The sequence below is a fragment of the Hemitrygon akajei genome, chromosome 26 (assembly GCF_048418815.1).
Source record: "Hemitrygon akajei chromosome 26, sHemAka1.3, whole genome shotgun sequence".
NCBI lineage: Eukaryota > Metazoa > Chordata > Chondrichthyes > Myliobatiformes > Dasyatidae > Hemitrygon > Hemitrygon akajei.
The window spans coordinates 15,056,434-15,071,315 of record NC_133149.1 but is presented as its reverse complement, the minus strand read 5'-3'; the positions used below and the strand labels follow the sequence as shown (position 1 = coordinate 15,071,315).

Genomic DNA, 14,882 nt, shown 5'->3' with positions numbered 1-14,882 from the left:
GAAAGATGTTGGAATCAATTATTAAGGATGAGGTTTCAGGATATTTGGAAGCACACAATAAAATAGGCCAAAGTCAGGATGGTTTCCTTAAGAGAAAATCTTGCCTGACAGATCTGTTGGAATTCTTTGAGGAAGTAACAAGGATAAACAAAGGGGAATTGGTGGATATTGTGTACTTGGATTTTCAAAAGGCTTTTGACAAGGTGCCACACATGAGGCCATGGTATTACAGGAATGATACTAACATAGATAGAGTATTGGCTAATTGGCAGGAGGCAAAGAGTGGGAGTAAAGGGAGCCTTCTGTGGTTGGCTGCTGGTGACTAGTGGTGTTCTGCAGGGGTCTGTGTTGGGACTGATTCTTTTTATGATATGTCTATGACTTGGATGATGGAATTGATGGCATTATGGCCAAATTTGTGAATAATATGAAGCTAGGTGGATAGGCAGGTAGTGCTGAGGAAGCAGGGAGGCTGAAGAAGGACACAGATTAGGAGAATAGGCAAAAAAGTGGCAGGTGGAATGCAGTGTCGGGAAGTGTGTGGTCATACACTTCGGTAGAAGGAATAAAATCATAGACTATTTTCCAAATGGGCAGAAATTTTTTTTAAAAAATGAGGTGCAAAGGTTTCTTGGGAGTCCTTATGCAGGATTCCCTAAAGGTTAATTTGCAGGTTGAGTCAGTGGTGAGGAAAGCAAATGTGATGTTAGCATTCATTTTGAGAGGACTAGAATATAAAACCAAGAATGTAATGTTAAGACTTTATAAAGCACTGGAATACACTTGGAGTATTGTGAACAGTTTTGGGCCCCTTCTCTTAGAAATGATGTGCTGACTTTGGAGAGGGTTCAGAGGAGGTTCATGAGAATGATTCCAGGAATGTAAGAGTTAAAGTATGAGCTGTGATTGATGGACCTGTGCCTTTATTTCTGGAATTTAGAAGAATGAAGGGAGATCTCATTGCAACCTATTGAATGTTGAAAGGCTTAGATAGAGTGGATGAGGAGAGGATGTTTCCTATAGTGGAGGACTCTAAGACCAGAGGAGACAGCCTCAGAAGAGAGGGACGTCCATTTAGAACAGAGATGAGGAGGAATTTCTTTAGCCAGAGGGTGTTGAATCTGTGGAATTCACTGCCATATTTGGCTGTGGAGGCCAGGTTGTTGGCTGTATTTAAGGTGAAGGTTGATATGTTCGTAATTAGTTATGGCATGAAAGGTTATGGGGAGAAGGCAGGAGAATGGGGTTGAGAGGGAAAATGGATCAGCCATGATGAAATGGTGCAGCAGACTCAATGGGCTGAATGGCCTAATTTTGCTTCCGTATTTTGTGGTTTTACCCCCTCTCACCTTAACTCCATGCCTTCTAGTATTAAACATTTCAACCCAGGGGAAAAGATACTTGATGTCTACACTATTTAATTTATTCTCTCTCACATGCCTCTCAACTCTCCTCTAGTTCACAGACAGAATGTGTAAACTCCACAAAAACAGAGATTAGGATCAACCTTGTGTTCGTGGAGCTGTGATTGCAGCACAGCCTTCCTTAGGCAAAGCAATTAAAACTCGACTCAGTACTCTAAGTGCAGTGTTGCAAATAACCTGTATATCTGCAGTAAATTTCCCTTACTCCTGTAATCAAATCCTCTTGTCTTAGTTGATAATGCACCCTTTGACATTCTAATCACTTGTTGACTTTCAGTGGCTTGTATACAAGCATACCTGAGTCCCTTTGAACATTAACATCACTCAGTGCCACTGCAAAGAATATTCTGCTTTTCTGTTTTGAGCACCAAGCCCCGGGCTTTTGTTCAAGGAGTGCAGCAGGGAGAAGACAGGCAGTTACAGGGGAGTGCAGCAGGGAGAAGACAGGCAGTTACAGGGGAGTGCAGCAGGGAGAAGACAGGCAGTTACAGGGGAGTGCAGCAGGGAGAAGACAGGCAGTTACAGGGGAGTGCAGCAGGGAGAAGACAGGCAGTTACAGGGGAGTGCAGCAGGGAGAAGACAGGCAGTTACAGGGGAGTGCAGCAGGGAGAAGACAGGCAGTTACAGCCACTGAGTCTGATATCAGTGGTGGAAAATTTCTGGTAAATATGTTGAAGGGCAGTTAATCTGCAGTTGGAGAGGCAGGAATTCAGCAGGAAAAGTCACCATAGCTTTGTCAAGAGGACTATGTGCTTTCATAAGGAGAATGTGGTTGATCAGAATCAGGTCTATTATCACTGACATGTCATGGAATTAGTTGTTTTGAGGCACCTGTACTGTACTAGACATAAAAATTACTATGACTTACAAAATAAATCAATTATTGAAAAGACAAAAAACGAGGTGGTGTTCATGGATTCATGGACCATTCAGAAATCTGATGGTGAAGGTGAAGAAGCTGTTCTTCAAACATTGAGTGTGGGTCCTGTATCTCCTTCCTGATGAGGGCATGTCCCGGATGGTGAGGGTGCTTAATGATGGATGCCACCTTCTTGAGGCACCCCCTCTTGAAGATGTCCTTGATGGTGGGGAATGCCTACCCATGATGTCAATGGATAAGTCTACAAGCCTCTACAGCCTCTTGCAATCCTAAACATTATAGCCTCCATACCAGGCTGTGATGCAATAGAAATTTTGACTCTGAAGAAGTTTTGGTGACAAACTAAATGTCATTAAACTCCCATTGAAGTTTAGCTGCTGGCATGCCTTCTTCATTATTACATCAATATATTGGGCCCGGGATAGATCCCTGAGATGTTGACACCCATGAACTTGAAGCTGCTCACCCTTCCCACCGTTGACCTCTCAACGAAGACTGATTTGTGTTCTCCCAACTTCCCCTTCTTGAAGTCCACAATCAGTTCCTTGGTCTTGCTGATGTTGCGTGCAAGGTTATTGTTGCAACACCACTCAACCAACCAATCTACCTCACTCCTGTACGCCTCTTCATCACCATCTGATATTCTGCCATCAACAGTTGTGTCATCAATTAATTTATAGATGGCATTTGTGCTATGCCTAGCCACACAGTCATGAGTGTAGAGAAAGTAGAACAATAGGCTAAGCTCATATACCTGAGGTGCACCATTGTTGATAGTCAGTGAAGGGTAGATGTTATTCCTGATCTGCACTGACTGTGGTCTCCCAATAAGGACGCTGAGTATCTAGTTTCAGAGAGGAGTACAGAGGCCCATGTTTTAGAGCTTATTGATCAGTAGTGAAGAGATAATGGTGTTGAACACTGAGCTATAATCAATGAATAGCAGCAACCTTATGTCCAAAAAATTGGAGCCCGTGGAATCCAGAACTATTTTACAAATCGTATTTGAATTTGGTTGTATGTGGTGTGGAGGGAGGGGTAGCACCTCTGGTGAAGGAGCTTGTCATGTCCATTTTGGGGCAGCTCACTCACCGTCGGTCCTCACTGGGTCACTCAGCTCTCTCCTGTGAATCCAACAAGTTTTTGCATGCAACAACGGCTACACCATGATACACCACTTCGACAGGCGGGCTAAACCAGGTGAGGGTAGCCGGTGGGCCTCATACTCCAGTGAGATAGGGACATGCCTGTACTAGCATGTGAAGTCAGATGCAGTGGACCGGGTGGATGAGATCTACAGTGAGATCCAATGACCAGGGAGGTGGTTCGGTTATACTCTGTGGAGAGCGAATGGCATGACAAGTCAAAGATGTCATGGTCTTCCACTGCAACCTCAGACCTGTAGACCTCAGTTGGTGATATTTGTTTGTACCACTGGACCCGAACTTCTGAGGTCGAAAGAGTGGACCTGCCCCAGTGCAATGGCTTTTCCACATTAAATACTCTCCTGCACAGGTTTCCTGTCACCACCAAATACGACAAACACTACCATGATCTGAATTTGGGTTGTAGACAAGGGAGTGGGGTTGAGGGCTTTTTTGTGATTGAAAGTCTATGACCAGTGATGTACCATAGGGATCAGTGCTGGGACCCCTGCTGTTGATATATGGATGTGAATGTAGGAAATATGATTAGTAAGTTTCCAAATAATATAAAAGTTGGTTGTGTTCTAGAAAGTGAGGTAAGTAGCCTTAGGGTGCAGAACAGAAAGGTGAGCAGAGAAAGGGAAAATAGAACTTAACTCTGAAAATATGAAGTGACGCATTTTTGTAGGACTAACTTGGATAGGGTATACATAATAAACGCTAGGGCCCCAGGATGTGTTGTGGAGCAGTGTAACTTTGGTGTAGATGTCCAAGGATTCCTTAAGGTAGCAGAACAGGTCGATAAGGTGACTAAGTCGATAGTGTGAAAGGTTATTGTAGAGTACAGGGGGGATTTTGATCAATTAGGGAATTAGGTCAAGGGGTGGCAAATCAATTTCAATACAGATAATTGTGAAGGCTTGCATTTTGGAAAGTCAAACCAAATTAGGACTTATACTATGAAGGTAGGACACCAGGGAGTGTAAGGGAAAACAGAGGGACTTACACTAGGAGTACAGTGCAGAGTTCATTGAAAATTGGCTCACAGGTAGTCAGGGTGGGGAAGAAAGCACCTAGCACTCTGGCCTTCATCAATCAAGGCACTGAGTAAAGGAGTTGGAATATTATGTTGCAGTTGTACAAGCCTTGGAGTACTATATACAGTTTTGGTCACCCTGTTTTTGGAAAGATGTGGTTAATCTGAAAAGAGTGCAAAGATTTACGAGGTTGTTGCCAGAACTAGAGGGCCTGAGTTATAGGGAGAACTTGCTCAGGCTGGGTCTTTATTCCTCAGCGTGCGGGTAAATGAGGGGCAACCTGATAGAAGTGTTAAAAACTCTGAAAGGTGGATGGTAACAGTCTTTTCCCCAGGGTAGGGGAGTCCAGATAGAGTCAATGGATACAGTGTGAGAGGAGAAAAGGGGCAACTTTTTCAGCAGAGGGTGGTGAGCTGCCAGAGGAAGGTACAACAGTATGGTTTAAGAAGCCCTTGGAGGTGTGGTGCTTCGAAGGATATGGGGCAAACACAAGAAGTTCAGATGAGCTGGGTGAAGGACAGCAGAGACTGGTTGGGCTGAATGGCCTGTATCCATCCAGTATTGCAATCACCCTCCCCTAGACTGAGCTGAGAAACAGGGAACCCAGAGAAGGTCCAAGGCAGGCCTCACAATGCCTTGACAAATTAGAAACCTGATTAGTTGAAACAGTCTGGTCTTCATTGTTAACATTCCAGCCAGAACTAATTGCACTGTAGTGGCTGGGGACAGTGAAAGGTCAGAATGCACAATGCAGCCTGAGATATTTCCACTGCACTCAGGTGAGAAGGGAGACATTCAAGGAGATCTGAGGGGGTAAATTTTCCACAGATGGTGGTGGGAAGAGGAAGAGGCAGCTTGAGGCAGACAAGTACAACATTCATCCCTCTGCACTGTATTTGAATGGGTACATGGATAGGAAAGGTGCAGAGGGTTATGAACCTAATGCAGGCGAATGGGATCAATGAAGATCAGCATTGATAAGCTGGGTAGTGCGTTTCTGTGTAGTACAATTCTCTGCGTCTAAGAGAAGAAGAGGCAACAGGTTCAGTTGTAACATTCCATGACAAATTGCTGACTGGAATTTGTTGCAATTGCTGTTTCTTAAGAAGCAAGAAGATACACACTGAGTAACAATAAATCATAACTTCAACACATTAATTGTGCTGGAATGTGTTAAGCTTTGATTTTGTTTACATTTGTTGGGTACATATTTCCCCTGTCTCAAAGGCACCACAGTAATTTGAGGAAAACAATTTTTTTACGCAGAGAGTGGTGAGTGCGTGGAATGGGCGGCTGCCGGCGATGGTGGTGGAAGTGGATACAATAGGGTCTTTTAAGAGACTCTTGCATAGGTACATGGAGCTTAGAAAAATAGAGGGCTATGGGTAATCCGAGATAATTTCTAAAGTAAGTACATGTTTGGCACAGCATTGTGGGCCAAAGGGCCTGTATTGTGTTGTAGGTTTTCAATGTTCTAAATTAACTAGAGGTGCTCCTAAACTTTTTTTTAAATGTACAGCATTTATTTTTTCATGCTCATTCATCCATGATTACAGTATAATCTTTGTTCATTATGATTGTGAAGATATCAGATTTTTTTTCATCCAGTATAAACAGATTCAAATCTCAGAACCCGACTCCATAAACTCCAGGGATTGGTGCTGGGACCATTGTTGTTTGTGAAAATATATCGACTTGGATGTGAAGTGAAGAAGCAAATGTACAGATGACACAAAAATTGGTGATGCTGTGGATAGTGAAGAACATTGTCTGGGGTTACAACAAGATATACTGTAGATCAGGTGGAAGATGGGCAGAGCACGGGCAGATGGAATTTAATCCCAACAATTGCAAGGAGGTGTACTTAGTGAGGTCAAAAAGGGTAGGACATATACTGTAAATGGTAGGGTGCTAAGGGACGTTGATGAACAGCGAGCGGGCCATTGATACTCAAATTCTCTGAAAGTGGCCACACAGGTGAGTTTTAAATGAGATTTGAAGGGAATGTATTTGACACAGAGAGTGACTGATACAAACTCACACCAATGACGTTGCCTCACAGAATCCTTGAGCATGATAGAACTCATAGCCAGAGAAGGTGGCGGATAGAGACCCAGTGTGGGCACAAGAGAGTAGTGTAGACGGGCAAAAAGTTGGCAAGACTGAAGGGCCTGTTTCTGAATAGTGAGACTGCATTTGACGTTTTCAGTACAGTTCCAGCAGTGTCTTTGCCTGAGAAAGGATGTAGTTGCCTTATAGACAGTCCAACAAAGATTCACCCAGACTGCTTTGAGGGATGGTGGCTTTGTCACATGTGGAGAGATTGAGTAGCGTGGGAGTGTACTCTCTAGAGTTTAGAAGAAGCAGAGGAGAATTCCTGAAGAAAATTCACTTTTCCTGGCCTCACTATATCTGAGGTTTCCCCTCTGACCTTCACTCTTCTTAAAACTTTAAAAGTACCCGGTTTCCTTTCTCCAAGTTCTAATGCAGCTTCTTTGCCCTGAAACATCAACACAGGCTTCTCTTTCCACAAATGCAAACCCGTGGAGTGTTTCTGATATTTTATGCCTTTATTTCAGAATTGTTAAGGAACTCTTCAGACACTGTAGATGCAAGGAATGTGCGTCCTCTGACTGAGGAGACCCGGACCAAGGGCCACGATTTCAGGATGTTTAGGACAGAGAGGAGGAGAGAGAGCTTCATTCAGAGGGTGGGGAGTGGTTGAGTCTTCTATCCTGGTGGCTGTGTAGTCAGTCACTCAGTTCATTCAGCACTATAATTCCTGGATGTTCAGGGAATCAGGGGGTTGGGGATCATGCAGGAAAGTGGTGCTGAGGTGAGAAATCAGCCCTGCTCCTGATGCCCCATTGAACAGATTGAATAAACAGAATACTCACCCCTGATTACATGTTGCTGCTGTGCTCTCTCTGCCCAAAGTGTCTCAGGAAATCCTGGGATTGGCAGTTATTAGGGATAGGGCATCTGCTGGCTGGAAATCACAATGTCGCCAGGCAGCTCTTGTCATCCCTTGTCCCTCCACCACCGTATCCCGGCTGGCACATTGACCAGTGAATGGGCCCCTTGTGCATGCACCTTTGAGCCAGGCCCACACACTCTGTCGGTATCGTTCCCCTCTAATTATTCCCTGGTTCTTGAAAGGAAATGTGAGGCAGTGGAAGATGCCTCCTGGCGTCCAGTCTGTAGGGCAATAAAGCTTTCCAACTCAACTCTGCATTTGAAGCCTATCTGGGACCATCCAGAAGTGGAGCCCATCATCCAGATCTGTCTGCGCTATCCTGCAGACCTTCTGGGTCAGAAGGGTGGGTGGGGATGGTGCCAGAGCTACTGTTGACACGTTGCTGGGTTCTGGGAGACTAATGCCCAATCGGTGGGGCACTCACATGGTCAGAGTGAGCTCGGGGTTGGTGGGTGGAGGAGAGCGGCCACTCCCAGGTTACTGAGCGACAGGGTGTGTTCACCTGTACCCGGAACACGGGCAGAGCTTGCTGCGGACATCGGTATCCAGACCAGGGGGTGGGTAGAGGGCTGAGCCCAAGTGGGGGGGAGAGGCTAAGGAGCGGGAAGTGGGACTGAGCCCGGGGGAGCACAGACTGAGGGTGGGGAGAGAGTCTGAGCCCAGGGGGGAGGACAGTCTAATCTGGACTGGGGGGTTGCCAGCTCTCCCTTGATCTGAAGCCAGGTGTCTGGCCAAACTGGGGCCAGGTGGTAACTGGGAAATCACCATGCCAGAGACGCCCTCATAGGCCATTGGATGGCGAAGGTCTTACTGGACACTATGGTGGGTCATTGGGAGGTCAATGAGTACCTGGCCTCTGCCCTGTCTGTGCCGGGGCTGGATGGGACTCGGCCTTTTTTGCGCCCAGCTGGATGGTGACTCTCTGGCGTCTGGCAGTGACCTGGGATTGTCCCACTTACACAGCTGGGAGCACTGACTATGCACCATGGTGACATGTGAGCTTGGTGTCCCTGGGGTGGGCAGATATCCCTCACACTGCAGTGAAAGGAGCCTCTGGAGCAGAGTTCAGGCCCTGGGCACTATGACCCATAGCAGTGCCATTGATATTGATGGTGAAACAATCCGGTGGGTCCCGGAGGAGGCAACCTGTTGTAAAGGGGACAGGAGGAATGTGACAACACACTTACAGTGTTGGAACTTGCCGAGTTTAACACACTGTGATCAGCACTGTGGTCGGCATGGAGTCAATGGGCTGAAGGGCCTCTATCACTACTGCATTACTCTATAACTCTAATTTGCTCACGGTGGAAGGCAAACAAGTATGATGGCCTCTGGTGCAAGTATAGAAACATGTTGCTCCAGTTGTACAGGTCTGGTCTCCTATCTGAGGAAGGATATAGTTGAAATGAAGCGTGTGGCAAAGGCTTACCAGATTGATTCTCAAGAGTCGGAGTGGGAGAAATAATCAAGCCCACTCTTCCCTCAGTATCGCCTCACTGTTTCAGCTTATATTTTAGAATGAAATCTAGCAAACCCTTCTTCCTTTTTGGATTGGAAATGCATTAATAAAGTTCTTCTGAATCCATCGTAACTTCTTCCCCATTCTTCAGTGGTCTGCGATGGGATTATTGAAGACTCCATTTCACTGCTCTATTTCTTCTGCCCTTCTTAGCAATCAGGGCCCTCTCCATGAATATTCAGAACTGAACACTGGTTAGACGTCCTTGGAAAATTCCTTCATTATTTACTTGGTTCTCTGTCCTGCCTTCGGTGTCCTGTCTCTGCCAACAAGCGCTGCACTGACCACCTCTAGAAACCTACATTCTACTTTATTCTCAGCCTCGGGGAAGGGCTCCTCCAGTCTGATGGTTACAATGGTTTCAGCTCAATTCTAACCCACAACAGCAGGAACAACCTCCCTGAAAGATCTAGGCCTCATATGGAGCCAGTGATCATTAATGGAGAATGTGTGGAGCAGGTTAAGACCTACAAGTATCTGGGAGTACAGTAAGACCTACAAGTATCTGGGAGTACAGTTGGACGAGAAGCTAGACTGGACTGCCAACACAGATGCCTTGTGCAGGAAGGCACAGAGTCGACTGTACTTCCTTAGAAGGTTGGCGTCATTCAATGTCTGCAGTGAGATGCTGAAGATGTTCTATAGGTCAGTTGTTGAGAGCGCCCTCTTCTTTGTGGTGGCGTGTTGGGGAGGAAGCATTAAGAAGAAGGACGCCTCACGTCTTAATAAGCTGATAAGGAAGGCGGGCTCTGTCGTGGGCAAAGTACTGGAGAGTTTAACATCGGTAGCTGAGCGAAGGGCGCTGAGTAGGCTACGGTCAATTATGGAAAACCCTGAACATCCTCTACATAGCACCATCCAGAGACAGAGAAGCAGTTTCAGCGACAGGTTACTGTCGATGCAATGCTCCTCAGACAGGATGAAGAGGTCAATACTCCCCAATGCCATTAGGCTTTACAATTCAACTGCCAGGACTTAAGAACTTTTTTTTTAAAGCTATTATTAATGCTTTTTGAGTTAGTGATTTAGATGCATATCATATTATTACTGAGTTAAGTATTGTATGTAATGAGTTTTTGCTACAACAAGTGTATGGGACATTGGAAAAAATGTTGAATTTCCCCATGGGGATGAATAAAGTATCTATCTATCTATCTATCTATCTATCTATCTATCTAAAGGGAGTGATCTTCCACCTCACTCTCAGCAACGGCCTGTGTTCCCGCTGGTGTTGAGGATGTGGCTCTCCTGGTGAGATGAGAGACATCAGTCAAAGGCTGCGTCAGTGATGCGTGGGATTGAGGGGGCGATGTGTAGTGCCATGAGTCACGAGAAAGGCAAGTGTTGATGGTGGCTCTTGTGAGTGCCGCATGGTGACAGGGGAGATGACGTATCCCTGTGATGGAGGTCTCTCGTTATGCAGAGAGAGGTCAGGTAAACCGGGCTTATCCTCACTGGAACATAGGAGACTGAGGAAAGGACCTTATAAATGTTAATGAGGGGCATAGATTGGGTCAATAGCATCTTTTTCCCGAGGCTGGTGGGTCTAGAGCTAGAGGGCACAGATATAAAGTGAGAGGGGAGAAAACTGGAGATCTGAGGGGCAGGCTTTTCTACACAAAGGTGGTTAATATCTGGAATGAGCTGACAGAGGAGGTGATGGGGAAAGATACAGTTATGGCATCGAAAAGGTGATTGAACAGGAATGTGGATGAGGGTGTAACGCAGGTCAATTAGCTTAGTGTAGGCAGACATAACGGCTGAGGTGGACAAGATGGACTGAGAAGGCTCATTTCCATGCTGTACAATTCTATGAGCAGTCTTCTCATCTGAACAAGTTACTGAACTTACTGTCAGTACAGCCATATCTGTGCTGCAGTGTCCAGCAGAATTTCTGTTATTAGTGGGATGAGTGCCTGGAGAACTTCCTTCCCCTCACTCCATCACTGACAAGGCAGCTGAGTATCTCTTCAATCTTGTCAGCCATTTTCTCTCAAATTATTCCATCCACACTTCCTTCAGCGTTTAAAAGTCACCGGTTCTCTTTAAGCATGATCTTTGGCACCATTGCCTGGAGGTAATGTGAGCAGAGCAAGTGGCACCAGTTATTGGGAAGTAATATAGATATTGTGTCCATCTGAATGCAGATGAACAGATCCACCTTGTCTGCTTGCTTCCCTGTGCTGTGGAATTTCAGCCTAAAGTGTGTTTAGATGGGTTTCAGATCTCCCCCATGACCTTATTCAGCAATCATCACTTGCCAGTTGCTTAAACCCATTTCTTCAATGCAGGTACTGAAAGGAGGCCAAGAGGCTCCAACCAAGCCCAAGGGGAGGCCAAAGAAAAACTCCATCCCTACAACGGAGGAAATCGAGGCTGAGGAGAAGGAGGCCAGATCAGCACAAGAACTGGAGCCATGCCTTTCCTGAGAAAAATGAGTAACACAACAAGCTGTTTTATTCTTCACTCTGTCCTGATGCTGTGGGACTTTGCCTTTGGTTCCAGTGGAGGCCAGAGAGTGCAGTAGGGTCAGCCCAGCATCTGCACACGACAGCAGCTGCATGTAAATAATGACATTAATTTAATGGGAGCTGGGAGCCAATTCTCTGTGTATAAGGGAAATTTAAATAAAGTATTGTGTGTTATTCTGCTAAAGTCACCATTTCAGTTGGTCTTGATTTCATCTGTTCGGTCTGTTCTTTCATATTTGATTCAATCTCTGCTGTACAGGTGTCCCCCTCTTTACAAAGGTAGAGCGTTCCTATGAAACCTTTCTTAAGCTGAAATGGCGTAAAGCGAGGAACCATTAATTTATATGGGAAACATTTTCGTAAAAGCGAAAATCCTCTTTGTAATGCGAAAACAGCTTACTAATGTAGATCTTTTGTAAAAGCGAAGCGGCGTAAAGTGAACATTCGTAAAGCGGGGACATCTGCATTTACCTTAAGTTTATGTCGCTTTCAAAAATGTTCGGTGAGGTGGGACAAGGGGTGGTGATGGTATGGGGATCGAGAAGGTGGTGTTGGCCCGGCCTCAGCCCCTGCCCTTGCCCAACAAGGTTCTCGCAGCCTGTGTGAATGAAGAAAAACTGACCACGGCAGTGTGGTACCTGGGGCCATTCGGATTCGAGGAGTGAAAGGGGAGTGTTAGATCCCTTTCCCTGCAGTCACCCTTGTGAATCCTGAAGGATAGGTATTTGGTGCCAGGGTTAAGGACAACTCCTCAGGGCCGGAGAAGTGGGAGGGGAGGATCCATGTCGTGGTCCGTGTAATAACCAATGAGGTTCTGTTGAAGGACTGCGAACAGCTCGGTTCCGAGTAGAAATGGAGGCACTTCCATTGAATTACAACACTTGTAACAAGGTGAGAAAATCAATGGCATAACTATATCCCAGATATAGATTGAAGTAAAAAAAGAGTTAAAAGGGATCTTAATATAGGAGAATTTTATATTAAGATGGAGGGTAACTTAATTCAATCCAAAAAACAGAATCTTAAATTTAAATAAAGAGCAGAAGAATATACCAAATAAGAGCAAGAGTATCTGGCTAATTTACCTCAGCACTATTTTCCCACACTGTCCCCATATCCTTCCATTCCTTTAATATCCAGAAATCTAATGACCTCTGTTTTGCTCTGTTAGAGAATTGCAAAGGTTCACCATTCTCTGTACGTGGGAATTTCTCTTCATCTCTGTCCTCTATTTTCTGGGAGGTGACCTGTGGCTCGAGACTTCACATGCAGGTGAATTGTTCTCCCTGTATCCAGCCTGTTGAGACCTAATGGAATTTCATAACTTTGACATTCTCCTCTCATTCTTCTAAAATCTTGATAATACGGGTGTGGTCCATTCACTCTTCTCAAATCCCAAACCCAATGTCTCTGGAGTCAGTCTAGTAAATCTTTGCTGCATTGGGCAAGTACATCCTTCTCAAACTAAGAAGACCAAAACTGTACATGTTCTTCCAGGTGTGATCTCGTCAAGGTCTACATAGTTGCATTAAGACATCTCTACCCCTGTAGTCAAACCCTTTGGTAATGTACCATTTACTCCCCTACTTGCTTGCACTACCTTTCAGTGAAATGTGCATAAGTTCAACCAGGTCCCTTTGAACATCTATATTACCCATCATCTTAAAAACCACTTTGAGCAAAACACACAAAATGCTGGGGGAACCCAGCAGGCATCAGGTCAGGCAGCATCTATAGAGGGAAATGAACAGTCTGTTTTAGGTCGAGATCTTTCATGAGGACTGATTGCTTGTGACTTCCAGAATCTGCAGAATCTCTTGTGTCTCCTTAAGAACTACTTTTGTTGTTTTGTACACCAAAGTGTATAACTTCACATTTTTGTTCAATATTATTCATCCATTATATTTCTTCCATCTCCACTGGTTCATATTTCTGAAACTTCTTCATATTCTCCTTACTATTCACATTCCTACCTTGTTCAGTATTATTAGCAAACTCAGAAATATGACATTTGGTGCCTCTGCAAACTTGCTAACATAGATTGTGAGAATCTTCTTCTTAAGTCCATCATCCTTTTGCTGAGGCATAGGATTCTGTCAGCAGCCTGCTAGAGTCCTCTGTCTGGGCTGAAGACTGACAAATCCTGTGGCTTCCACTTTCATCACACAAGTTCATACGTCTTCTAGGCGAAGGTCCTTCCTCGCCTAGGAATGGGATCTTTGGAACTTCTGTTGGTGTTTCTGTAGCTCTGGGTTTTTATGGGATGGGGTTGTTAGCTCCATGCCCAACCCTCCTGTATTTGGGACCGTCCATGGTGAAGTTATTGTAAGTATCTGGGGCCTGAGTATTGATGTCTGCAATGCCCACTGTTTACAGCTGGGTAACCCAAGAGCCACAAATTTATTCCTACTCTTTCCTTCTTATCCAATAATCCTCACTCCACATCAGAAAATGCATTCTTATGATTGTTGTGTGGAATCTCTTCAAAGAATCATGATTCACTCTTTCCTCCTCCGCTGTAGTTACTTCCTCAAGAGTTCCAGTAGATTAATAAACATAATTCATTTTATAACTCCATCCTAATTTTGCTCAGTCCCTTTCTTTTCAATGTGTTACCATGTCTTTCAGAATCAGGTTTATTATCATTAATATATGTCCTGAAATTTGTTGTTTTTTTTGGTAATACAGTGCAAGACAAAAAAAACCAATAAAAACAAACAAATAAATAAATAATGCAAAAGAGGAATAGTGTTTCATAGACCATTCAGAAATCTGATGATGGTGGGGAAGAAGCTGTTTCTAAGATGTTGAGTGTGGGTCTTCAGGCTCCTGTATTTCATCCCTGATGGTAGTAATGAGAAGAGGTACCAGTATAATTGCTATGGCTGAGATGAAGCTAACTGATTGGTAGTTCCCTTTCTGTCTTAAACAGTGGGGTTACATTTTCTACCCTCCGATCCACAGAAATAATTTCAAAATCTATAAAGTTTTGGAAAACGGTAACCAAATGTTCATGATATCTACTCAAAACATTGGGATTTGCAGACTATTCAGATGTCAGGCATGAGCATCAATATTAGTATGGAAAACTGCAGCAGTCCTACCTAAACGTATTGTGATACCAACCTAGTGAAGCTGTGACTGAGCAGGAAAAAGTAGCATAGACTAGACTGAAGTGATCTCATAGCTGATTTATCAGATTAAACTCTGCCATCATATCGCATCTAGTCATGAATTGTGGTGGACAATTAAACAGCCAATGGGAGGAGGAGATTCCAAGAACATCCCCGCTCTCTATGATGCAGGGTTCATCATGTGAGTGTTAAACATAAGGTTGAACTATTTGCAATCACATTCATCCAAAAGTGTTGGCAAGATAATCCATCTTGGCTTCCTCCTTTGATGTGCACCATCATCGAAGCTTGTCTC

General features: G+C 44.6%; 1 protein-coding gene across 2 annotated transcripts in view; it reads left to right on the top strand.

Annotated features, from left to right (window-relative positions):
• The window catches only part of LOC140716675 (homeobox protein BarH-like 2), a 37,792-nt gene extending 26,170 nt beyond the window's left edge, over positions 1-11,622 (top strand). The window contains exons 4-5 of one of the 2 annotated variants that reach the window (XM_073029497.1): positions 5,753-5,838; positions 11,274-11,415. In XM_073029497.1, the coding sequence (XP_072885598.1) occupies positions 5,753-5,838; positions 11,274-11,280 (93 nt within the window). In that variant the 3' untranslated portion in view covers positions 11,281-11,415. Of the gene's footprint in view, positions 1-5,752; positions 5,839-11,273 lie in introns of both variants that reach the window. The other variant, XM_073029496.1, reaches the window with a different exon arrangement.
• The last annotated feature ends 3,260 nt before the right edge of the window (positions 11,623-14,882 follow it).